General features: G+C 41.0%; 1 protein-coding gene across 2 annotated transcripts in view; it reads left to right on the top strand.

The window, feature by feature from the left end:
* The window catches only part of SLC35F3 (solute carrier family 35 member F3), a 414,557-nt gene that overhangs the window by 383,714 nt on the left and 5,785 nt on the right, over positions 1-25,058 (top strand). For both annotated transcript variants that reach the window (XM_058543009.1, XM_058543010.1), the window contains 3 exons: positions 15,708-15,927; positions 22,474-22,599; positions 24,692-24,884. In XM_058543009.1, coding sequence (XP_058398992.1) covers positions 15,708-15,927; positions 22,474-22,599; positions 24,692-24,884 — 539 coding nt within the window. The remainder of the gene's footprint in view (positions 1-15,707; positions 15,928-22,473; positions 22,600-24,691; positions 24,885-25,058) is intronic.

The raw sequence follows: 25,058 nt of genomic DNA, 5'->3' as shown, positions 1-25,058 counted from the left end.
ACATATGACATATCAGAGAGTGATAAGTCTCTGATAAAGAGATAAAGAAATGAAGGGGTGATTAGGTACTGATATTACTATTTTATAGATGGTGTCTGGGAATGCCTCTCTGACATTTAATTAGAGACCTGAAGTGATGAGGGAGAGAACTATGTGCAAATCTTCCCCCAGATTTACATTTTTTACTCTGAATAAAATGGGAAGCCAATGGAAGTTTCTGAGCAAAGGAATGGCATGGTCTGACTTACATTTTAAAAGAGGGAGACAAAGGTAGAAATGGAGATAATAATTTGCTGATAATAATCATTTCTCTTGCTGAGAAATGATGGTGGCTTAGACCAGGGTGATAACAAGTACTTCAGGTGTTACTAATACAGGTGTCCTCAAACACACTTGGAAAGATAGTGATAAGGGAATTGTCTCCCAAACCGGGATATACATCAGAATCTATCAGTATTGCCTAAGCATCTTTTAAAAAGTATAAGATTCTGTGCCCCATTCCAAACCTACTGAAACAAAATCTCTGGAGTGGGGCCCAGGGATCATCAGCTTGCCACTCTTATAGCTTATTTATCATCATCTACTCAGAGCCATTTCAGAACCTCCTTAGAGCTTCTAAATTTTAGCTGCTTAAACAAGGAAGACAGTTCTATGAGAGAATAAGTCAGACTAACCCTTCCTCTGAGAAGAGCTATAAAACTTGGAAAAAATACTTAAAAAAGAAAGTTGCTTGAAGGCATCAGAGAGCAACCAGTACAGCCAGGACTTGAAGCACCAAGATATCAGATAAAGGAAAACACATGAAGGGAACCTCACACTTGCTGGTGCTTTTTCCTCTTGCAGAATTGCCTGTTCACAGAGTGGATTGTAGAAGCCAAGCAGAAATCAGCAGCATGGAGCTTATAGTACACACTGGGATAGGAAGACAAAACTAGGAATTCAAGGCTACCAGGGCAGCCGTGAGTTGAGACTGATTCAAGATCTCAGAGAAAAATAACTGAACAGAAGTGAACCTGACTTCCATGTGCAGTTACCCTTCAGGCATTGGCTTATTCCTAAGCTGTGGATATCTGGGGCCAGACACAGGGGCAAAGATTTAATTGCCTCATGGTCCTGGAGTGAAAAATTGGGGTTCAAACTTACCACACAGGAGAGACTTTCAGTTGAGACAAATGAAAGGGCTGTGACCTAAGAGTAGGGGGGAAAAAACCATAGATTGGTTAGCATGAACTAGTCAAAGTAATCTTCATGCAGAAAGAAATTGAATCCACACTAGAAGAAGATAACATCATCCACAGACCTATAATTTTTCATACATAATCTGTCATCAATAAAAAGTAACAAAGCTTGCCAGGAAATAGGACCAGATGACCAAAACTCAAGAAAAAAAAAAAAGATTGGAAACAAATCCAGAGATTTTATAGGTTTTGGAGTTATCAAATGCACACTGTCAAATAATTGAATAAATATTCAAAAGTATAGATGAATATATGAAGAATTTCATCAGAAAACTAAAATCTATGAAAAGTAATCAAATGGAAATCCTAAAACTGAAAAACATAATAACAGAAATTAAGAATCTCTCGATGGATTTAACAGCAGGTTAGACACAACAAAAGAGAGGATTAGTAAAATGAAAATATTTTTACAAATGTTTAGATTGAAGCAAAAATCGGAAAATATAAAAGGAAGCATAAGATACATATAGGGAATAGTGAAAAGGTCTTATATGTGTATAATTGGAGTCCCAGGAGTAAAGGGGAGAGAGTATATCGGCCTAAAATTTCTCAAAACTTATGAAAGACATCAAGCTACAGATTCAAGAAGATTTATATATCCCAACCCCAAAAAATAAGAGAAAACCACATCTATGAACATCATAGCAAATCTGCTAAAAACCAAAGTTGATACAAAATCTTAAAAGAAGCTAGGAAAAAAGAGACGTTGGCATCAAAAGAGCAAAAATAAGAATTGGCAATTGACTTCTCAATAGAAAAATTGAAAGCCAGAAGACAATGGAATGATATCTTCAAAGGGCAAAGAGAATATACGACTGTCAATCTAGAATTCTAAACCCAGTGAAAATGCCCTTTAAATAGTGAAGGCAAAATAAAGATGTTTTCATGCAAACAGACCAACACTAGAAGAAATACTTAAAGAGATGCTTTAGGCAGAAGGAATGATCCCAGATGGAAGCACAATTCAGGAAAGAATGATGAACTTTAGAAAGAGTAAATATGTGGTAAAATATAAATGAATACTGTCTAAAACAGTAGTGATAATGTGTTACAGGGTTTTAAAATATGTACAATAAAAATTCATGACAATAATATCCCAAAACATGGTAAGGAAATGTGTAGATGGAATTAAAGCATTATAAGGCCCTTGTATTGTCCAAGAAGTGATGAAATTATCGAGTAAAATATATTCTAATAAGTCAAGAATACATGTCATAATATCTACCACTGGAAGAATAATAAAAGAATGTATTTCTAACAAGCTAACGTTGGGAAGATGGAATCATTTTTTAATTTGATTAACCCATAATAATGCAAAAGAGGATAAATAAAAAGAATAAAGAAGAGGGGCTGGCCCGGTGGCACGGTGGTTGGGTTCACACACTCCGCTTCAGTGGCCCTGGCTCCGCAGGTTCGGATCCCAGGCACAGACCTACACACCACTCATCAAGCCATGCTATGGAGGCATCTCATATACAAAATAGAGGAAGATTGGCATAGATGTTAGCTCAGGGCCAATCTTCCTCACCAAAAAAGAAATGGAATAAAGAACAGGTGGGGCAAATAAAAAGAATAGTAAGATGACAGAATTAGATGCAAATATAGTAGTAACTACATTAAATGTAAATGAACTAAAGTTTCAATTAAAAGATTGGTGGGAGTATAAACTAGTACAACTACTTTGGAAAACTGTTTGGCAGTATTTTCTAAAGCTAACCATATACATACCCTCTGATCCTGCATTTCCACTCTTTGATATATATCCAACATAAATGCATACAAATGTGTCCCAAAAGATATATTCAGGAATGCTCATAGCAGCATTATTCATATTCCAAACCACTCAATGTCCATCAACTATGGAGAGTGGGTAAATTGTGGTATATTGATAAAGTTAGATGCTATATAGCAAGTGAGTTACTGCTACTTACAACAAAATGGATAAAATCTCTCAGACATAATATTGAGTAAAAGAAACCAGACACAAAAGAGTACATATTATATGATTCCATCTTTATAAAGGAAAAAATTAACTATGGAGACAGAACTCTCCATAATGATTATATTTAGAGGGATAAGAAATGACTAGGAGAGGGCACAGGGGAAGCTTCTGGAGTGCTTGTACATTCTATATCTTTGTAGAGATGATGTTACATGTATGATTTTACTTTGTGAAAATTAAACTATACACCTTAATCTTTGTGCACTTAAAGAAATCTATGTTATACTTCAATTTTTAAAAAATATTTCTAAAAAAGAAAGAAAATAAAACAATTCCATTTGCAATATCATCAAAAAAGATTAAAATACTTAGGAGTAAACCTAACCAAGGAGGTGAAAGACTTGTATATGGAAAGCTATAAAATGTTCCTGAAAGAAATTAAAAAAGACACAAACAAATGGAAAGGCATCCAGTGTTCATAGATTGGAAGAGTTAATATTGATAAGATATTATACTCCCCAAAGCAATCTACAGATTTAATGCAGTTCCTATCAAAATCCCAACAGTGTTTTTTCATAAATAGAAACATCCATCCTAAAATTCATATAGAATCTCAAGGGACTCCAAATAGCCAAAACAATCTTGAAAAAGAAGAACAAGTTGGAAGTCTCACATTTCCTGATTTCAAAACTTATTATAAAGCTACAGTAATCAAAACTGGCATGAAGTGTGGTATGACATGAAGACAGATATATAGACCAATGGAATAGAATAGAAAACCCAGAAATAAACCCTCGTATATATGGTCAAATCATTTTCAACAAAGGTGCCAAGATCATTCAATGGGGAAAAGACAGACTTTTCAACAAATAGTGCTAGGAAAACTGAATATCCACGTGCAAACGAGTGAAGTTGGATCCTAACTTTACACCATTTGCAAAAATTAACTCAAAATGGATCAAAGATCTAAATGTCAGGGCTAACGCTATAAAAGTCTTAGAAGAAAACTAAGGGAGAAAGCTATACGGAGCTGTATTTGGCAATGCTTTTTGGGATGTGACACCAAAAGCATAGGCAATGAAAGTAAAAGGAGATAAATTGGACTACATCAAAATTAGAAACTTTTGTGTATCAAAGGACACAGTCAACAGAGTGAAAAGACAACCAATGGAATGGGAAAAAATATTTGCAAATTATATATCTGATAATGGGTTAATAGCCAGAATATAAAAGAACTCCTACAACTCAACAACAACAAAAAGAAACAATTGAAAAGTGGGCAAAGGACTTGAATAGACATTTCTTCAAAGATGATATACAAATGGCCAACAACCTCATGAAAAGATGCTCAACATCACTAATCATGACAGAAATGCAAATCAAAACCACAATGAGATATCACCTTACATCCATTACAATGGCTATAATAAAAATAAACATTTAAAAAACAGAAAATAACAAGTGTTGATGAGGATGTGGAGAAATTGGAACCCTTGTATACTTTTGGTGGAATGTACAATGGTGCAACCATTTGCCTCAAAAAATTAAACAATGGGATTACCATATGATCCAGCAATTCCACTATTGGGTATATATACAAAAGAATTGAAATCAAGGTCTCAAAGAGGTATTTGTACACCCATGTTCTTAGCAGCATTATTCACAATAGTCAAAAGGTGGAAGCAACCCAAGTATCCATAGACAGATTAATGGAGAAACAAAATGTGGTACATACATGCAGTGGAATATTATTCAGTCTTAAAAAGGAAGGAAATTCTGACACATGACACAACATGGATGAACTTGAGGACATTGTGCTCAGTGAAATAAGCCAATCACAAAAGGACAAATACTATATGATCCCACTTAGATAGGGTACCTAGAGGACTCAAATTCATAGAGACAGAAAGTAGAGTGGCGATTGCCAGCAGCTTGGGGGAGGGAAGAATGAGGAGTTGTTTAATGAGTACAGAGTTTCAGTTTTCCAAGATTAAAGAGTTCTGGAGATTGGTTGCACAACAATGTGAATGTACTTACCACTACTGAACTGTACACATAAAAATGGTTAAGATGGTAAATTTTATGTTATATGGATTTTACCACAATTTAAAAATATTTTTTTAAAAGAAAGAAAGAAAACAGAGAAAGAGAGACACAGCAGGAACTTTTGGATCCAAACTTAGCTGTACCTGAGAATCATTTGGAAATTTTTTAAAATACAGTGCAGTCACATTTTAATGCAAATTTGCAGTAACAAAATATGACTAATGTTTCATTTATGCAAAAAATTTCAAATCATAACATATTATATAGATATTAACCTATATACCCTGAGGATGTAAGATGAAGCCCAAGTCTAATGACCACATGGAGCTTATGTTCTAGTGAAGAAGTCAGACGATCAAATAAGCAGTTACAATGAACTGCAATTACAGTAGAGGGTTCTGTGTGTGTGATGAGGAGTACAGGGGATTTGGGGAGTACATATCAGGAGCATTTCACTGAAGAGGATATATGAGCTGATGCCCAGTAGATAGAAAGAAATCAACCAAAGAAAGAGGAAAAAGGAAAAGTGTTTCAGGAAAAGGGAATAGAGAATCCATTGAAACCTAAAGCAGAGGAAGAAAGAGCATTGAATTCACGGAACTGAAATGAGTTCAAAGTGGCTTCAATTCAGCGTAGGAGTGGAGAAGTGGTGACGGATAAAGCTAAAGGACGGGTGAAGGCCAGGTCAGGAAGGACCTGGTAAGCCTTGGCCGTTATCCTAAGGGAAAGTGAGGGAAGAGGAGGACCTCTCTGGCTGTGGCATGGAGTATGGAATGGATTGAATTGGAGAAGAGACAGCAGTGGAGAGAGAAGCTCAATTAGATTCCAACAGTAGTAGTCCAAGTAAGAGGGGATAGAGGCATTGAGCCAGGCAATATAGGGGCCATGGGAATAAGATATTTAGGAAAAATAGTCTGTAGGCCTTGGTGATGAATTAGATGTGAAGAGGGAAAAGGAGAAGTTAAGAAGAATTCCCAAGTATCTAGCCTGGGTAGAAATATGAATCATGGTACCATATCATGATCGAGAATTGAGGTGGAAGATACAGCATGCATTTGGGAAGGCTGAATTTGAGGTATCTGGATGTCCAGGATGCAGATGCAGATGCAGATCAGATAGAAGAGATGTCTTGCCTGGAGAGTCATCAGCTGGGCTGTGAAACCATGACAGTAGATGAGATTGCTCAGTGACTGCGGGGTAAAAAGAGGAGGAACTAAAAGAAAACCCTGGGAAAATACCAAAGAAGTCTTGCAGAGGAAGTCTTGCTTGGAAGGGTGTGGAGAAGACAGAAGAAACCAAGGTGAGTGTGCTGAGTTGGAAGTCAAGAAGGGTGTTTCAAGGAGGAACAGTCAGCAATGTCAGAGGCTTCCAAGAGTAAGATGAACACAGGAAAGTACCTATTGGATTTAGCAACTCCAAGGTCATTAGTTATCAGTCTAGTGGTTTGGGTGGGTGGCGGGAGCAGACACTGGATTAGAGTGAGTGAAGAGTGAGAGAAGCAGTCAAGGAGACATGAGTTCAGATGACTATTCTGAAAACGTTTGGCTCTGAAAGAGTGGAAGAGAGAGGTAAAGGGGCTGACGGATCTTGATGGTGTTTTGGAGAGTATTTTAAGGTTGGCAAGGTTTAGACATATTTAAATGGTGATGGAAAGGATCCAAAAGAGAGAGGGGATCATTGGGAGTGTTCCTTGAGGAGTGAGCACAGGCTACAGGGTTACTCCACCACTATCTGATTGAACTTGAGTGTGTCGTCTAATCTGTCTGGGCTACAACATCCTTATCTGTAACTTGTCGAGTTTTTCTATATCTGTGGTTTTCAAACTGCACTCCTCAAAGCTGTCTCAGCTCTCACATGTCAGCTGCAACCACAGTGACTTGACCTTTCTCTTATGTGTTTTTAAATAATTTTTATTTTTAGCAATTTAATACATGTGTTTACTTTGGAAAAGCAAAACAGTAGTAAAAGAATTATCATAAAAAACAGCAACTCCTGCTCCACACCTGCTCACTCTCAGCCACTCCCAATTCTTGTGGTATTTATGCCAATTTACCTAAATTAAATTCTTGTCTCCATGTTTCTTAAATGTAGACATCCATTGATTTCTATCCCACCTTATTCCCACTTCCCCTGATTCTGTTCCCTCCAATATAATGCTATCCCAATTTTGCGTTAATAGCGTTTTCATTATTATATGCATGCAAATCTTGCTTACCGACTCGGTCAGGTTGTGTGAACAACTTGTCATTTCTCCTGCCAGCAATCTTTGTCTCATTTACCTTGATTTCTGTTAATGATTGCTATTTTTTTTCCTAATGATTGCTATTTTTTTTCCTAAATGTTTCACCGTCTCAAAAACTTATCCATATTTTCTCTGTTCTTGCTTAATTACAAGACTTTCCTAGGGACTCTCCTCCTAGAACCTTCTGTGCCTCCCTGATCTGCCACAGAGCATCCTCTGGGACAAGCTTTCACTCTTGCCTCTATTGGAGCCTTGCCTCCTGCTGCTGTGCCTTCCTCTTCCTTGCTTTATACTCTTGTGTTGGTGCAGCCTATCCTCCAGTGGCTTGGGAGACAATGTTTTCCAGTACTGCATAACTGAAAATATCTATGTTCTACCTTCACATTTGATTGGTGGTTCACTGGTTATAGAATTCTGGTTTGAAAAAAATTTCCTTGAAAAATGTTAAGGCCATTATTGGATAGCTTCCATTTTTGTTGTCGAGATGTCTAGTGCTATTATGATTTCCTATCTCTTCAACCCAATTGGTTTTATTTCTTTTGAGAGCTTTTAATTCTTATCTTTATCCCTTTATGTGACAAATATGTGCCTTGTGGTTTTTTTTCTTCATTCATTTTGCTTGGTAGTTGGTAGGCCTTTTCGTTATGATGACTCATGCCCTACAGTTCTAAAAAAATTTCTTGAATTATTTCTTCTGTAATTCCCTCCACTTCATTTTTTCCATTTCCTCTTTCTGACATTTCTTTTAGTTCAATTTTGGGTGTTCTGGCTTGACCTTCTAATTTTATCTTTTCTTTCCTTCTCTCTTTCTCTTTCTCTCTCATGGGAGATTACCTTAACTTTAAATTCCCACTCTTCTATTAATTTTTTTAATTTGGATATCCTTTATTTAATTTCCAAGATTATTTCCTTTTTTATTGCCAACTGTTCTTGTTTCATGGGTACTATTTCTTCTGTTATCTCTCTAAGAATATTATCTCTCCCCTGACTCCAACTGCATAAATCCTACCTGTCCTTCATGGTTCAGCTCAAAATCCATATGTTTTTAAAAATTATTTTATTGACGTCATATTGGTTTATAACATTGTGTAATTTCAGATGTACGTTATTATATAACAGTTTCTGTATAGACTGCCTCTTGCTTACCCTCAATAGTCTAGTTTTTATTGGTTACAATACATATGTGCCCCTGTACCCCTTTGACCCTCCCCCAGACTCCCCTTCCCCTCTGGTAACCACTAATCTGTTCTCCTTATTCATGTGTTTGTTTATCTTCCACATACGAGTGAAATCACATGGTATTTGTCTTTCTCTGTCTGGCTTATTTCGCTTAACATAATACCCTCCAGGTCCATCCATGTTGTTGCAACTGGGACAGTTTTGTCTTTTTTTATGGCTGAGTAGTATTCCATTGTATATATAGACCACATCTTCTTTTTTTTTTTTTTTTGGTTTATTGTGGTAACATTGGTTTATAACATTGTATAAATTTCAGGTGTACATCATTATACTTCTATTTCTGCATGGATTACATCATGTTCTCATGTTCACCACCCAAATACTAATTACAATCCATCACCACACACATGTGCCCAATTATCCCTTTCACCCTCCCCCCTCCCCCCTTCCCCTTTCTCCTCTGGTAACCACCAATCCAAGGTCTGTCTCTATGTGTTTGTTTGGTTTTTTGTGTGTGTGTGTGTGTGTGTGAGGAAGATCGGCCCTGAGCTAACATCTGCCAATCCTCCTCTTTTTGCTGAGGAAGACTGGCCTTGGGCTAACATCCATGCCCATCTTCCTCCACTTTATATGGGATGCCGCCACAGCATGGCTTGCCAAGCAGTGCATCGGTGCACACCCAGGATCTGAACCGGCGAACCCCGGGCTGCTGCAGCAGTGCGCGCGCACTTAACCGCTTGCACCACTGGGCCAGCCCCTGTTTGTTGTTATTATCTACTACTTAATGAGTGAGATCATATGGTATTTGACCTTCTCCCTCTGACTTATTTCACTTTGCATAATACCCTCAGTGTCCACCCATGTTGTCACAAATGTCTGGATTTCATCATTTCTTATGGCTGAGTAGTATTCCATTGTGTATAAATACCACATCTTCTTTATCCATTCGTCCCTTGATGGGCTCTTAGGTTGCTTCCATGTCTTGGCTATTAGACCACATCTTCTTTATCCATTCCTCAGTTGATGGGCACTTGCATTGCTTCCACATCTTGGCTATTGTGAATAATGCTGCAATGAACATAGGGGTGCATAGATCTCTTTGTATTATTGATTTCATGTTCTTTGGATAAATACCCAGTAGTGGGATAGCTGGATCCTTTCTATTTCTATTTTTAATTTTTTGAGAAATCTCCATACTGTTTTCCGTAGTGGCTGCACCACTTTGCATTCCCACCAGCAGTATATATGAGGGTTCCCTTTTCTCCACATCCTCTCCAACACTTGTTAGTTTTTGTCTTTGTAGTTATAGCCATTCTGATGGGTGTAAGATGATATATCATTGTAGTTTTGCTTTGCATTTCCCTAGTAATTAGTGATGTTGAACATCTTTTCATGTGGCTGTTGGCCATCTGTATATATTCTTTGGAAAAATGTGGGTTCATATCCTCTGCCCATTTTTTGATTGGGTTGTTTGTTTTTTTGTTTTTGAGTTGTATAAGTTCTTTATATATTTTGGAAATTAACCCCTTGTCAGATATGTGATTTGCAAATATTTTCTCCCAGTGGTGGGTTGTCTTTTCATTTTGTTGATGGTTTCCTTTGCCATAAAGAAGCTTTTTAGTCTGATGTAGTCCCATTTGTTTATTTTTTCTTTTGTTTCCCTTGCCTGAGTAGACAAAAAAATACTGCTAAGACCAATGTCAAAGAGTTTACTGCCTATATTTTCATTTAGGAATTTTATGGTTTCCAGTCTTACATTCAAGTCTTTAATCCATTTTGAGTTAATTTTTGTGTATGGTGTAAGATAATGGTCTACTTTCATTCTTTTGCATGTGGCTGTCTAGTTTTCCCAACATCATTTATTAAAGAGACTTTCCTTTCTCCATTGTATATTCTTGGCTCCTTTGTTGAAAATTAGCTGTCCATAGATATGTGGGTTTATTTCTGGGCTTTCAGTTCTATTCCCTTGATCTGTGTGTCTGTTTTTGTGCCAGTACCAAGCTGTTTTGATTACTATAGCTTTGTAGTGTATTTTGAAGTCAGGGATTCTGATGCCTCCAGCTTTGTTCTTTTTTCTCAGGATTGCTTTGGCTATTCAGAGTCTTTTGTTGTTCCATATAAATTTTAGAATTCTTTGTTCTATTTCCATGAAGAGTGTCACTGGGATTCTGATTGGTATTACACTGAATCTGTAGATTACTTTAGGCAATATGGACATTTTAACTAAGTTTATTCTTCCAATCCATGAGCATGGAATGTCTTTCCATTTCTTTATGTCTTCTTCGATTTCTTTCAATAATGTCTTATAGTTTTCAGTGTATAGATCTTTCACCTCCTTGGTTAAATTTATTCCTAGATATTTTATTGTTTTTGTTGCGATTGTAAATGGGATTGTATTCTTGACTTCTCTTTCTGCTAGTTCATAATTAGTGTATAGTAATGCAACTGATTTTTGCAAGTTGATTTTGTACCCTGCAACTTTGCTGTAGTTGTTGATTGTTTCTAATAGTTTTCTGTTGGATTCTTTAGGGTTTTCTGTATATAGAATCATGTCAACCACAAACAGTGAGAGTTTTACTTCTTCTTTTCCAATTTGGATACCTTTTATTTCTTTTTCTTGCCTAATTCCTCTGGCCAAAACCTCCAGTACTGTTTTGCTAAGAGTGGTGAGAGTGGGCACCTTTCTCTTGTTTCTGTTCTCAGAGGGATGGCTTTCATTTTTTCAGCATTGCATATGATGTTAGCTGTGGGTTTGTCATATATGGCCTTAATTATGTTGAGGTGCTTTCCTTCTATACCCATTTTATTGAGAGTTTTTATCATAAATGGATGTTGGATCTTATCAAATGCTTTCTCTGCATCTATTGAGATGATCATGTGATTTTTATTCCTCATTTTGTTTTGTGGTGTATCACATTGACTTATTTGCGGATGTTGAACCATCTCTGCATCCCTAGTATAAATCCCACTTGATCGTGGTGTATGATCTTTTTAAACTATTACTATATTTGGTTTGTTAATATTTTGTTGAGGATTTTTGCATCTATGTTCATCAGCAATATTGGCCTGTAATTTTCCTTCTTTGTGTTGTCCTTTTCTGGTTTGGGGATCAGGGTAATGTTGGCCTCATAGAATGAGTTAAGAAGTGTCCTATTTTCAATTTTTCAGAACAGTTTGAGAAGGATAGGTATTAAATCTTTGAATGTTTGAATGTTTGGTAGAATTCTCCAGAGAAACCATCTGGTCCTGGACTTTTGTTTTTTGGGAGGTTTTTGATTACTGTTTTAACCTCTTTACTTGTGATTGGTCTATTCAGATTCTCTATTTCTTCTTGATTCAGTTTTGGGAGGTTGTATGAGTCTAAGAATTTATCCATTTCTTCTAGGTTATCTAATTTGTTGGCATATAGTTTTTCATACTATTCTATTATATTCTTTGTATTTCTGTAGTAGCCATTGTAATTTCTCCTCTTTCATTTTTAATTTTATTTATTTGAGCCTTCTCTCTTTTTTTCTTAGTGATTCTGGCTAAGGGTTTGTCCATTTTGTTTATCTTCTCAAAGAACCAGTTCTTAGTTTCATTCATCTTTTCTATTATTGTTTTAGTCTCTATTTCATTTATTTCTGCTCTAACTTTTATTATTTCCCTCCTTCTGCCGACTTTGGGCTTTGTTTGTTCTTCTTTTTCTAGTTCTATTAGGTGTAGTTTAAGATTACTTATTTGAGATTTTTCTTGTTTGTTGATGTAGGCCTGTATTGCTATAAATTTCCCTCTTAGTACCACTTTTGCCTGCATCCTTTAAGAGTTGGTATGTTGTGTTTTCATTTTCATTCATCTCCAGGTATTTTTTGATTCAAAATCCATATCTTTTATGAGACCTTCTCCAATCAGTCCAACTCTCTCCACTAGACACAAATTCTATAGCATTATTATATTCCACACCACCTAATATGTGATTATTTATATTTAAACTTGCATTGCTTCCTATTGAGGAATCAGCCTTATCTTCCCAGTTGTACCATAATCTTCTCAAGAACAGGGACTGTTTGCTTGTTCTGTATCAGCCACAGTACCTTGTCTAGAATTGTGATTATAACAAGTGATAAGCAATTGTTTGTTGATTTGAATCAAATGACAAGCCATCCACCAAGCCAGGCTATCACAGTTGGGGTTCTTTAAAGAGTATCAAGAGCATAGGTATTTGTCAAATAGTATGAGTGCAGAATTTATATATTTTTACAATTTTTCCTGTCTCTCACAGTATTTCATTCACACCTAATTCAATAGCAATATTTTAGTGACTTGCTTTTATTGAATCTTCTTTGAAGCTCTCACCTTAGATTTCATAGGGAAAACACAAATTTCTTTTCTCACTCATATTTCATTGGTTTAGGAAATATTTAATTGAATTATCCAATTGAAATAACCAAGAACAATTGACACAAGCAGGATTAGAAACAAACACATCTAAATCTCGGTCAACACATGACTCAATTGGTAGGAAGCAAAGAGCTTGGGCGTGCTGGAGAGTAACCTGCCAGCCTTGGGCCTTTAGCCTGCCAGGAAATGAAGGGCATTAAACTGTCTTGTCAGTTAAGTGAAACCAGTCAAGAGAGGATCTACTGTACTCTATTTTTTGTATGTAAGAAGAAGTCTCTGGCAGAAATGGACTTGTGCTTCTCATCTCTCTTGGGTCCCCTTGCAATCAAGGGTGTATATGGACAAGCCAACCAACAAGGATTGGTACACAGTCTTTGGTCTTAAAACAGCAGAATCACTGGCCTGGGGGTGGGGGCAATCATCTTGGTCTCATCGGAACCAAGATCTACCCACCTGAGCTGTAATCCCATGGCCATGAGTCTTCAAATGGCCAGCAAAGCTCTACTGGGCCCAGTAATCTTGCTTTTTCCATCTCCAGGATGGATCCGTACCTCCCTCCCCACTTCCAGTCAGCAACTTGGACCATCAATATGCAGCCATGTCTGTACCCCACCCATTCCCCATGATTTCTACAACCATCACACTTTGGAAGAATCAAACATAGACTCTCAGAGAGGATGTAAGATGTCCCATTGACTTTGGATGGCCCCTGCCACAACTTGAATCATCTTTTATAATAGTGAGTCAGGGAAACTTGGAAATCCTACTTGCATTGTGTTCCCTTACAATGGTGACCTCTAAATATAGCTAAAATAGGTTGACATTAATGGCAGGAAAGAATACTTGTATTTCCTGTTGATCATAATCAAGAGACTGGTATCACTTTATAGCCCATAATCACAAACATGAAGCAAGCCGTCCCTGGTCACTGTCCCTGGGGGAAAGAAGACAGTTCTGTGAATAGGGGCTTGAGAAAACCCAATAGAAAATGCAGCTGACCTATTGTATAAAAATTACACATCAGGCCGGCCCCGTGGCTTAGCGGTTAAGTGCACGCGCTCTGCTGCTGGCGGCCCGGGTTCGGATCCCGGGTGCACACCGACGCACCGCTTCTCCGGCCATGCTGAGGCCGCGTCCCACATACAGCAACTAGAAGGATGTGCAGCTATGACATACAACAATCTACTGGGGCTTTGGGGGGAAAAATAAATAAATAAAATTTAAAAATAAAAAAAATAAAAATTACATGTCAAACATAAATATCAACCTATCAGACAAGAATTTCGTCTATATAAAGCCAAAATGGGATCAATTCAGTTGAATTGATTTGATGGTAAATTTAGTGATTGGAATGTGTTACCTGGTGCTCCATTGTTTAGAAGCAACATAGGACTGAGTTCAGTGAAAGGTGATGAGTTTTCTGTTTCTTCTATGGATATCCTATAGTTGAGCAACAAACAAAGGCAAATTTCATTTTAGACTGATGGTAAGAACAAACAAAATTAAATTAAAAGTCACACCAAATCCCCATTGACTCTTGTTTTTAGTTTTCCTCCTTTACTGCTGCATTTTAATATTAAGTGGCACAGGCCACAGCTATTCCCCCACCCTGGTGTATTTGGATTATTCTGGTTGTATCTTTTCTTTCGCTGACTCCTGTCCTCCCTTAGTGACTGATACCTCGGCCACGCTGGGCCGTGTCTGTGAGCCTGGACAGTGACAGCTGTAGGAGCAGTGCATCCTTGCTCGTCAGTCTCCCTGCCTGGCTCGTCAGGCCCGGAGGAACAATGATCTTCGCTCCGCGACAATGTGGGCAGCAGGCAGCTGTCTGTAGACCAGGCCTCTCTCAGGGCTCTCTCCATGCTCTCTATCCAGCAGCCTCCTCTACTATCTTCTGCATATGGAAGGTTGGCTTTATTTTTCTTTAGCGTTTTTTCAAATATTAATGGTCCTTCCCCCTACAATCTAGAATGGCATTGAAAAATTTTCTTCTACAGGTGTTCCTTCATCTCATTCTCTCTTAAGATGCTGAACTCTTGGATCTGCTCACTCCTCCTGTGCTAGTCTCTTAGACGGGTGGAGACATGAACTTCCTCATGTTATTCCTTTGGTGGAATAACAAACTCTAAAAATGGCCTCAAGGAGAAAATGTATAGATAGTTAACACTATTTGTATCATAGCCAAAATGTATTAGATGTACCCAAGAAATGACTTCCCCTGCCTGATCACAAAGACAGTTTCAGTCTGGGGCAAATTTTTAAAAATATGCTTCAATGTTCTCTTCAAGTATCCACCACCCCTCTCAAAAGAAAAAAAAAATCTAGTGACTTCCTTCTCTTACTAAGCAAGCGACAGAATCCCTCAGTCCATCAACATGGAATTGGGCCTTCTTCAGATCAGATAATCCCAACATTACCTTCTGTCTAGAACCATCAATTCTGAACCTAACGTGAACAGAAGGAATAATCCATGACATCAGATCATTGTACGATGTTTTCTTCTATAGTCTAGAGCAATCGATGGAAGAGCTTTAATAGAAAGATGTTTATAAAAAATAATAATAAATAAAAAGACTACAACTCTTCCTATATTTGCTAAAAACAAAAGCTGGGTATAAGAAAAAAATAGTCTGTCTCAACCCAAGACTATAATAACACTGCCTCTCTTTCCTTGTTTTAGGGAATGCTGTCGATTTTTTGGAGACAATGGCTTGACTTTGAAGGTGTTTTTTACCAAGGCAGCACCCTTTGGTGTTCTTTGGACACTCACAAACTACCTATACTTACATGCAATAAAGAAAATAAACACTACGGATGTCTCCGTGTTGTTCTGCTGCAACAAAGCTTTTGTGTTCTTGCTCTCATGGATCGTTCTCAGGGACAGGTTCATGGGAGTGAGGGTAAGTTCCTTATTATCTGTCTTCCTCCCTCACTCAGTCATGCCAACCGAAACCTGCCCATTGGCTTGCTTAGCTCCATGTGCTGGACCATAAGCATAAGCTGCTGACCACTTTCTTTCTGATCTGCAGCAGAAAAGGAGCCCGGCAGAGGGCCCCGTTCTTGGTGTGCCTTGCAAACCTTCTTGCTTGCAAACCATACTAGACAAGCATTCATTAAAGCACCTTTCATTTCAAGCATTTCAACAAGCATTCCCTAAAGTGTGTGCCAGTTGGGGACCCCACCTGGGATGGGTGATGTGCTCCCCTCTCTGCGTGCTCATCCCCCTCTCTCATGGGCAGCAGTGCCCTGCAGCCTGGAGCTCTCTGCTAACACTGCCACTCTCTGCTTAGGATGTATCTGAAAGCCAAAGGATCTTTGCGCATCCACACAGATGTGCGGTCTCAGTAGGCCCTTTGTCTGGACCATGTGTACAAGCCAAAGTGGGCCAGGCACACACTGACCCCAAACTGTGGAGGGACCGTCCTACTTCCTCCCCACCCTAGACAAAGGGGGAGTGAAATTATACCCCTTGAATTACCTCTTGTTGTTACCACCGAGACTTAGTAAATTCCATTAAAATCTAGTCAAATTTAGCTAGTCAAATTTTGTAACAGTTGTGTGAAATATGATAAATGCACTATCAAAATCAGCTGAAATATAGAGGGACTTGCCCTGAATAAAAGGAAGATTTAGCGTGGACAGAATCCTGGTGGCTTCCGCTTGTCTCCCTCTGGTGGCCAGCAGCTGCTACGGCCCCATCATTACCTAGCCACAAACAAGGACGAAAAGAGGATTTGGCCATGCAGCTAGTTCTCTCGTGGCCAGAGTGCATCTCTTCCTCCTTCCTGCGCCCTCAGACCATGTAGGCCGGCCACGAAGCTGAGAGTTCTTTTGATGAGCAGCCCCATGAGAGCAGCCATGCTGGCACCCAGCAAGGGCCGACTCCGGGCCCTCTACTGTGTCCTTCACTCACCATCCTGGGAACAATGACATCACCCTAATGGTGGATTCACACCCACCTAGTTACTCAGACAGCAGTGGGGACATGAGTCAGCTGCTGAGTCGTATTTTTAGCTTGCAGTAGGGGGAGAATTTGTTTTGAGGCTTAGTGTTAATTTTGGAATAAAAACTCATTCCCTGTGCTACCACCCAGAACAGCTTTCAGCAAATAAGTGATCTAATATTTCTCCACAAGAAATGCAGGTACTTCCAGCAGTAATCTGTCTAGCTGGATGCTGAAGACTCGGATGTCCTGGGGCCCAATGCCACCCACGCATGTCCTTCATGACCTTATCTTGATGCAAAGAGCCAAGAGAATTCATGGAACTTTTTGGCATGATTCTGATGTCCACAGCAAATTCCAAATGAGACCCTCTTACTGGGAAGAGAAGCTTCAGGGTTAATTCTGTATCTGAGCAGAAAAAAACGGAAAGTTTTAGAGGTTAAGAGAAGGAGATATGAAAATACTTGAAAGCTTCCTAGACTCATAGAGAACAATCTGGAACATCCAGATCTTTCCTTTATTGCTGTACATGGATAACATCCCTAAACTGATACCGTCTAACCAGCCTGGCCACTTGATCCATCTGGTCTGTGCTGACCACTGTAGATGGAACGAAGTTTTGTGTTGAAGCCTTCGGCTCTAGGCCAGCACCAAAACACAGGTCCAAGGAGCCAGTGGTGGTGATGGAATTTTATAACCTGTAAAGCACTGTGCAGTGTGGGTCTCTCTGATAATCACTACTCCTCTTAGAAGTATGCGACATGTCATCTAAGAGCTTCCCACTCTAAGTCGTGGTAGACTTCCCTCTTCTTGTCTTCAAGGGTTCAGAGAGCTAGCAAATCTGTGAGAGACCAGCAGCTGGCCAGAGTGACTGCAAGTTTCCCCTTGATAGAGAGATGGAGATCTAAGCCCAAGATAATAGCTACCTGGTGCATGGGTTCTCTTAAACTTCTCTCAGACTATTAGTTAGCTAGTACCTTCCACTGGGTAATTTCCAAAAATTGAAGGGAGCTAACACTATTCCCCATCCTGGAGAGCCAAGCCTACAGTAAGCTTGAGAGTCACACAGACATAAAGACCAGGGTGGAGCCCCAGCATTATGTTTGGGGACAGCTTGCACAGAGGACTTGTGTTATTAAGACAATTACTCAAATCACAAGTGCTGTGGTTCCTGAAAACATCAACAGGTCCAGGTCATGCGCACAAAACAGAAGGAAGCAAATGTATATTCTAAGGCTGGGGACATCCGGCCACTTATGGCATCAGAGGCGACTGTTGAAAGGAGCCGAAGTTGGCCCCTGTGTCACCCTCTGACTCTGTGCTTAGGTATGCTTTTCATCTGTTTCCTGGCTCTCCAGACTCAGGGTTTCTAACAGAACAGGGGTGCTCCAGTCTAGGGTGTGGATCTTGGTTCCCTCTTAGAAGCTGTTGAACCTTGAGCAAGTTACTTAATGTCTCTGAGCCTTACTTACCTCATTTTAAAATACAATATCCGTGCTCATCTTATGAAACAGTTGTAAGAATTAAATAAGGTGATGCGTGCCTGGCACATAAAACTCAATAAATGTCTTTCACAACGTTGTTGTTGTTATTCCTTTTCAATTAGAGGGGTTTGATGGATCAGCCCAGTTCTTTTGTCAACGGTGTCAGAAGCTGACAAACCTTTAGGGAGGCAGCTTTGTGTAGCAAAAGCAGCAGTAGAATGAGAGCAAGTAAAACTCGGGGGGCACAAAGTACGGCCCCTCCTAAAGCCGAAGCCCACCCGGCTGTGGTCAGAAAGGCCATCCCCAGCCCACAGCTCAGGGGAAATGGAAGACAGGATTCTCTGATGGTTCACCGGCTGTTCATAACTGCCCACTACAGTTAGGGCTTTCAAACCAGGAGGGACTGACGAGGAGCAAGAAGGCAAGCTAAGAGATCAGCCAGGCAGGCCCTCGAACCCCAGCAGCACATCCCTGGGGATCCTGCACCTTTTCTCAGACCAGCTCCTGTCGCAATCAGATTCCAGCTGATATTTTCAGTAATTACAATGCTTTCAGTGTTTCACAGGGACCTTCCCTGCACAGAACTCCGACTTCTGATCCTGACTCTGTCTGTTAGGGAGGCTGTCCCCTGCCCCCTGAGCACAGCATGAGGAGCTCACAGCCCACATCCCTCTCCAGCCCCGAAATAAGAGGGATGAATGAGAGGATCTCTAAATTCCCTGCAGACTTTTTCTTTGAGTGGATGAGAGCAGTCCAGGAGTTGGGAGAAAAAGAGCTGGGGGAAATATATTTAAAAATTAGTCTGTTCTTTCCCTTTTTCAAAATTGCCCAAACTGTACAAATCTGAAATGCATCACAGATGGGGCTCTGTCTGGCGGAGGACGCGCAGCCCGTCGCACTCTCAGCCGGAGTAGGGAGCGGCGCTGGGCTAAGAGGGGAGCGGACTTCGTGAGTGCTGCACCGCCCTCCTCGTTCTTCCTTCACGCTCAAGGCTTCGCAATCCTTCCCTCTCGGCCACACCGGAGAGGGAGCAGTGTGGCCATGGGGGATACAGTGCACGTCACTGAGTTGCTGGGGCTCTGAGTCTGGAACCCCAGGGCCAGACAGGTTACAGCGGGATCGCCACACTCGGTGAGGCCACCAGTAAGAGATTAAATGGCAGCGTGCTGGCCACCGTGTCTCCCACACCTGCGTTTCTTCCTCTTCTCCAGCTGATTTTTCCCCAGCCGAAGTAGAGATGGTGGCTCTCACCCCTCTGAGTCTCAAGGCCGCTGTTACCCATCAGTCTGGATCCCAAAGTGCTTGTTTTAGGATAGTTCAGTGGGATACACGGGGGGAGAGGGGCAACAGGAAAGTGTGAGAAGGGAGAGGCATGGGGAAATAGGGACATTCACTTGTTTTTGCTTCGTCTCAGACTCAGTATTTCCCCCAGGGACGCCCAGATCTGGGAGGTGAGGTGCATGTGAAAACACGGGACAAGCCTGACCGGCCTTCCCGGAGAGTTCATGTTAGTGCAGGAAACAGCAGGCAAATAGTTCAAGTGTAAACCAAGAAACCCAGATGTTATGGAATAAAATGTGAAATAGGCACTTATTTTTAAAGATAGAACTGGAACCTCCAAAGGAATTCCAGGCTTGAGGAAGGACCCTCAGGCTGTGTGCCACAAACCCGTAGGGTATATTCCAACTCTGCTCTGCTTCAGGGGTATTGAGAGTGGGGTAGAGCCGCCAGCTTCCCCTCCAGCACCTTGGTCGGGCCCCCGGCTTAGGGCTGGGGGTCCCAGGAGGGCTGCTGATGCCCAGAGAGTGGGTGCCCCATAGCTGGGTTGGCCAGTCCTGTGACTTGGGGTTGGGACCCCCGAGATGAGAAAATCCAGAGGCGTGAATAAAGGGATCACTATCTCCCCGGGCCACCTGTCATAATGAACTCATGAGGCCTGAGCTCCTCAAATGCTGGCCGGAAGGCCAGTGACCACCCACACTGTCTATTTCTTATCCCTCCAGCCCCTTCCTTCAACTCCTCTGCACAGCACAGCTCAGGCAGAAGCTTTTAGCTGTTTATTATTTAATCAATAGAGAAGAGAGAGGAAGAGGCTGGAAATCTGCCTTGGAGGTGGTCAGGAAAAAATAACCCCTTGTTCTCCTTCATTTCCTCAAACTTCAGCCCTAAGTATTAAAAGACTGAAGTACCTTTAGAGATACACCAAATCATGTGAAATTTAGCTATCTTCTTCCCTCCCTTCTTTTCCTAAATATTTTTCCCTCTGTTGACCTCTGATGCCCAGCCAGGCTGAACTGTCCCAAGCAGCATCTTTGCATGATGTGTGTGCCCTGGAGCAGAAACCACCCCTTTCCCTGCTTGCTTTTTCACTTGCTCCTTTCTCATTCTCTTGGGGGCGTGCGCTTATTGTCTTGCTATCTCTGTTTCTTTCTCTTAATGAACAGTTGTACGCAGTACACGTGCATTTGAATATGAAATATCTGCACAATGTGATGCAGAATGATGCCACCAGTAAAAGTGAATTATGAAACCAGAAAGAACAAGTAGATAACTAGGGCCTGGCTCTTCTCTAGGAAACGATAATCACCTGCTCTCTCAGGGAGCTCTGTGTTATGGGCATATCATTAGATGAAAATATTGCATGAGGAATACCCCAGAAGAAGTCTATAACTCAGACAAACTGTGAGACTCAACCACAGCACCTTTCACTAACTTAAAATTTTATGTTTAAACCATGAAGGAAACCTCAGTTCAAATCTCAGAGTATAGCTGGCAGTGCCTTCTTATGTGAATCATACTTTCCTATTTATATATATAAACACTTACTTGCAATCAGACAGACCTGGAATTTGTGTCCCTGCTCTGCCACACCAGCTCTGTGACTTTGGGCAAGTTAGTTAACCTCTCTGAGCCTAAATTTTTATGTCTATAAAATGAAATGGATGATAATATTTACATATTTTGAGGATTAAATGAGAAAATTACACAGAATACACTTATCCATGACCACTCAGTAAATGTTAGCTGTTTGATGTTGTTATAGATAGCTGAGGTCAATTTTGAATGATCTGTAAGAGGGATAAAACTCTCAGTAAATCCAGTTGTTGAAACTTGTATTGCACACATTTGTTCTGCCCTCCCCGTGTTCTACGTACATCACCCCCTTGCCACCTCCCACCCAGCGACATTTATGTAGCTCCATGACCACCTCAGATTAGAACTTGTACTTCCTCTCTGTGCTAATGCGTTTCTCCTCTGGGAAATGTTATCCCCGGGAGTTGATCTCCTGTGGACTCCAACGATTTCACTTGCACAGCAGGAATGTGCACATCTACCTGGAGCTTCCGTTCAACCTGAGAAGTCTGTATCTGGACAGGAACAGGATACAGGGGCCCGGGGGAGAGGGTCCTGCAGCAGCTAAGAAAAGGAACTGCACCTCCAGGGTTAGGACACTGTTTGTAGCCCTGATTGGCAGGTGATGCACACTCTGTCGGAAGACCCTAGTGCTGGAGTGTGAAATGAGGCCAAGACTGTGGTCCTCACTGTGCCCTCTCTGTTGAGAGATGAAATACATAACAGCAAGATTACAGGAGGTGCTTTCAGAAGGTTGGGAAGGAACTAAGAGGTAATTTCCAGGGAGGAACCAAGAGGTAATGTCCAGGTATTGTCATGGCCAAATTACCTGTTGTTGGGATTACAACCACCTCCTCTCAACTTTCCAAGAGTGACGGTGACTGGCCACCATGTGATGCTAAGCCATTGTGCCTCTCCTTGCTGCCAACTGTTTCAGGTTCTTCGGTCATGCCAAGCTTCGCTAAGTGTCCCCTTCTGAGCAGGAACAAAAATTTAGACAGGGGAGCAGGCTTTTCTTGTTGTTCTCCAAAGAAGGACTGAAAAGGAGAGACCACTCTCCCCCCCCGTTATTGAACTCCCATGAACATTTCTACCTCGTTGGCACTTAAGTGGCCCATCCAAATCCCCACCACTACCCTGACCACCGTTTTCTTCCTTCCATCCAGATTGTGGCTGCCATCCTCGCCATCGCTGGGATCGTGATGATGACCTACGCAGATGGCTTCCACAGCCACTCTGTCATTGGCATAGCACTGGTGGTGGGCTCTGCATCCATGTCTGCCCTCTACAAGGTAAGCACACAGAGAGCAAGCTCTCTGAGTTTTCCTCAGAGACGACAGCAGGTCTCAGCATGGCTGGCCCATTACTTCAGCCTTTGATGGTACCCGTGCTTTGAGATGAGCAGTTGTTTTCAATGTGTACTAGGCAAACTGAGACTTGCAGTGCTGAGGCATGCAACTGCTCTTGGCTTTGGCTCTCTAGGCCTTTCCGTCAATGGTCAATGGCCATACATTTGCAGCATTTGGGATAAAATGGGTGGAACAATGGATCACAGTCAGATTAGTGACTCCATTGTTGGGCAAGGATGGGAGAAGGATTGGGGGCCCTAACTGGCTGGCTCAGTGTTTGCTCAGACAATTTCCCACCAGATGGGGCATGAAGATTTGAATATCTGGAGCAGCTTTGTCATTTAAATCTTTTGTAATCTGGTTTTTGCAGCCACCAGTACTCACTATGAATCCATATGCATTTTAAGCATTGCCCACAGGCTGAAGAAATGAAAGCACAACTACTCTAATGTGGGAATTATAAAATATTTTTGACAAAACGTTGGGAACCATTGAAAAGCATGTCCCAACTTCAGGTCTAGATGAAACAGTTTTTATCCCCACACTCGGGTCCCTAGCTATTTGCTCCCCTGCTCAATCCTGCCTCCTGGCTGCTCTCTCCTCTAGCATCCCCTTTCTTCCTCTCTCCTTCTCTTTAGATCCATAGTGGAGAATGCAAACATTTTCTGGTCTCCAAGTTGGGAAACTGACCTGGAGGATTCAATAAGAAATGAGATTTTAGCTTTAAGACTTGTTGGCCCTTTGTGGATCCAGACAGTAGGATAGAGAAAATTAAGAACTGTAGAAAATTATAAGAAAAGGCATTTTTTTCCAGCTCTGTAACACATTTTATGGTTTTGGAAAGTGAAATAACTGTACCTTCTTATCCTTCGTCAGCTCCCTGCCCTTGCTGCCCACAGAGAGAGACACAATGTCATCGTCCTTCTCTGGAACACATCTCACCAAGAGGATGTGATAGTCTAGCACCATTCTGAGACTTCAAAGCCACTATCCAAATGCAGAAAATATTAAAAGGGCACACTCTGCTATACTCAATTAGCTGTGTGCTAATGGGAAGCAGAGAGCAAATAGAAACTCAATCTACAATGAACACAGATATTCTGATTTGGACTTCCATTTCCATCTCCTCCAGTGCCTGATCTTTATCCCTTTACCCGGAGGGCCTGGTAGATGGAAGGCTGAAAACATTTATTTCCTTTTACATGCTTTTGGCATGTATGCCCAGAAATACCTGAAAGAGTTGTGAAATGGCTGAAAAAGGAAGATGCAGGAAAGTAGGAGGGACAACAATGCAGAGACTCAAATTGGACCACCAGTTCCAACACTGTCGATAGTTCACTAACATAGGGGTTGGCCTGGGATCTTCTGCCTCTGTGAGTTCAGCTTCCCGGCCACCCCAATCACATTTGTCCTCGCCTTCTGCCTTTCACATACCTGAAATATGTACAAATAAGACCAGGTGCAAGAAATCAAAGTTGGGTGCATTCCATTCAAACCCATGCCATTTCTGGAATGGGGGTGGTGGGATGAGCTATGAGTGTTATAATCCCTCAACCTTCAATTTATAGAAAATGTCTTTGCAGCCAAAGCCCTTCCTCTTGGGGGCAGTGGTTTTCAAAATGTGGTGTACAAGGTCAGAGATTAATTTTAGGGGTCCCTGAGGGAAATGTGTAATCATGGCAGATATTTCTAATTTATGTGGCTTCCTCATCTTCAGACTCCCTGAAGCTGGGATATGGTGTCATGAACCCAGCACAGACAAATCAAGTCTAGTGTGAAAACCCATGATTCCTGAAGATACTCTGTGTAGCTAGAGCGTAACTCTCCATCGTAGTGTTACTGAGATTTGGATATGTGTATAAGTGAGCACAGTCAAATCCCACCACCCTCCACTGAAGGCCTCGTAAGGTAGAACTTACCTGTCATACAGTTATCAGGGCTGTGGTCCAGCCCCAACCTTACCGAATGCACTTGCTCCACTTATGGCAAGTTGGAGTCCAAGCCTTCACCCCTCCTCCTCTGCTCTCTCCGGCAGGTTCTGTTCAAGCTCCTCCTGGGCAGTGCTAAGTTTGGAGAAGCCGCCTTATTTTTGTCCATTTTGGGTGTGTTTAACATCGTCTTCATCACCTGTATTCCTGTCATCCTCTACTTTACCAAAGTGGAATACTGGAGCTCTTTCAATGACATTCCATGGGGAAACCTTTGTGGATTTTCAGTCCTCTTATTGAGTAAGTGGCGATCACCCTGTCAGAATCCTCAGAGAGCAGTGATTGAGGAGCAGGATCCATGCAGCTCGAGGGGAGTCTTTGGAAACCCATGCCCCCCAAAGAGAAAAGCAGTCTATTGTTATCCTTAAGTTCTCAGTGCTTTTCAAGATCGTTAACGTGTTTCTCAAAGTAAAG

Source organism: Diceros bicornis, chromosome 6, assembly GCF_020826845.1.
Source record: "Diceros bicornis minor isolate mBicDic1 chromosome 6, mDicBic1.mat.cur, whole genome shotgun sequence".
NCBI classification, from domain to species: Eukaryota; Metazoa; Chordata; class Mammalia; order Perissodactyla; family Rhinocerotidae; genus Diceros; species Diceros bicornis.
The sequence above is the reverse complement of the archived record's forward strand: the minus strand, read 5'-3'. Positions and strand labels throughout refer to the sequence as shown.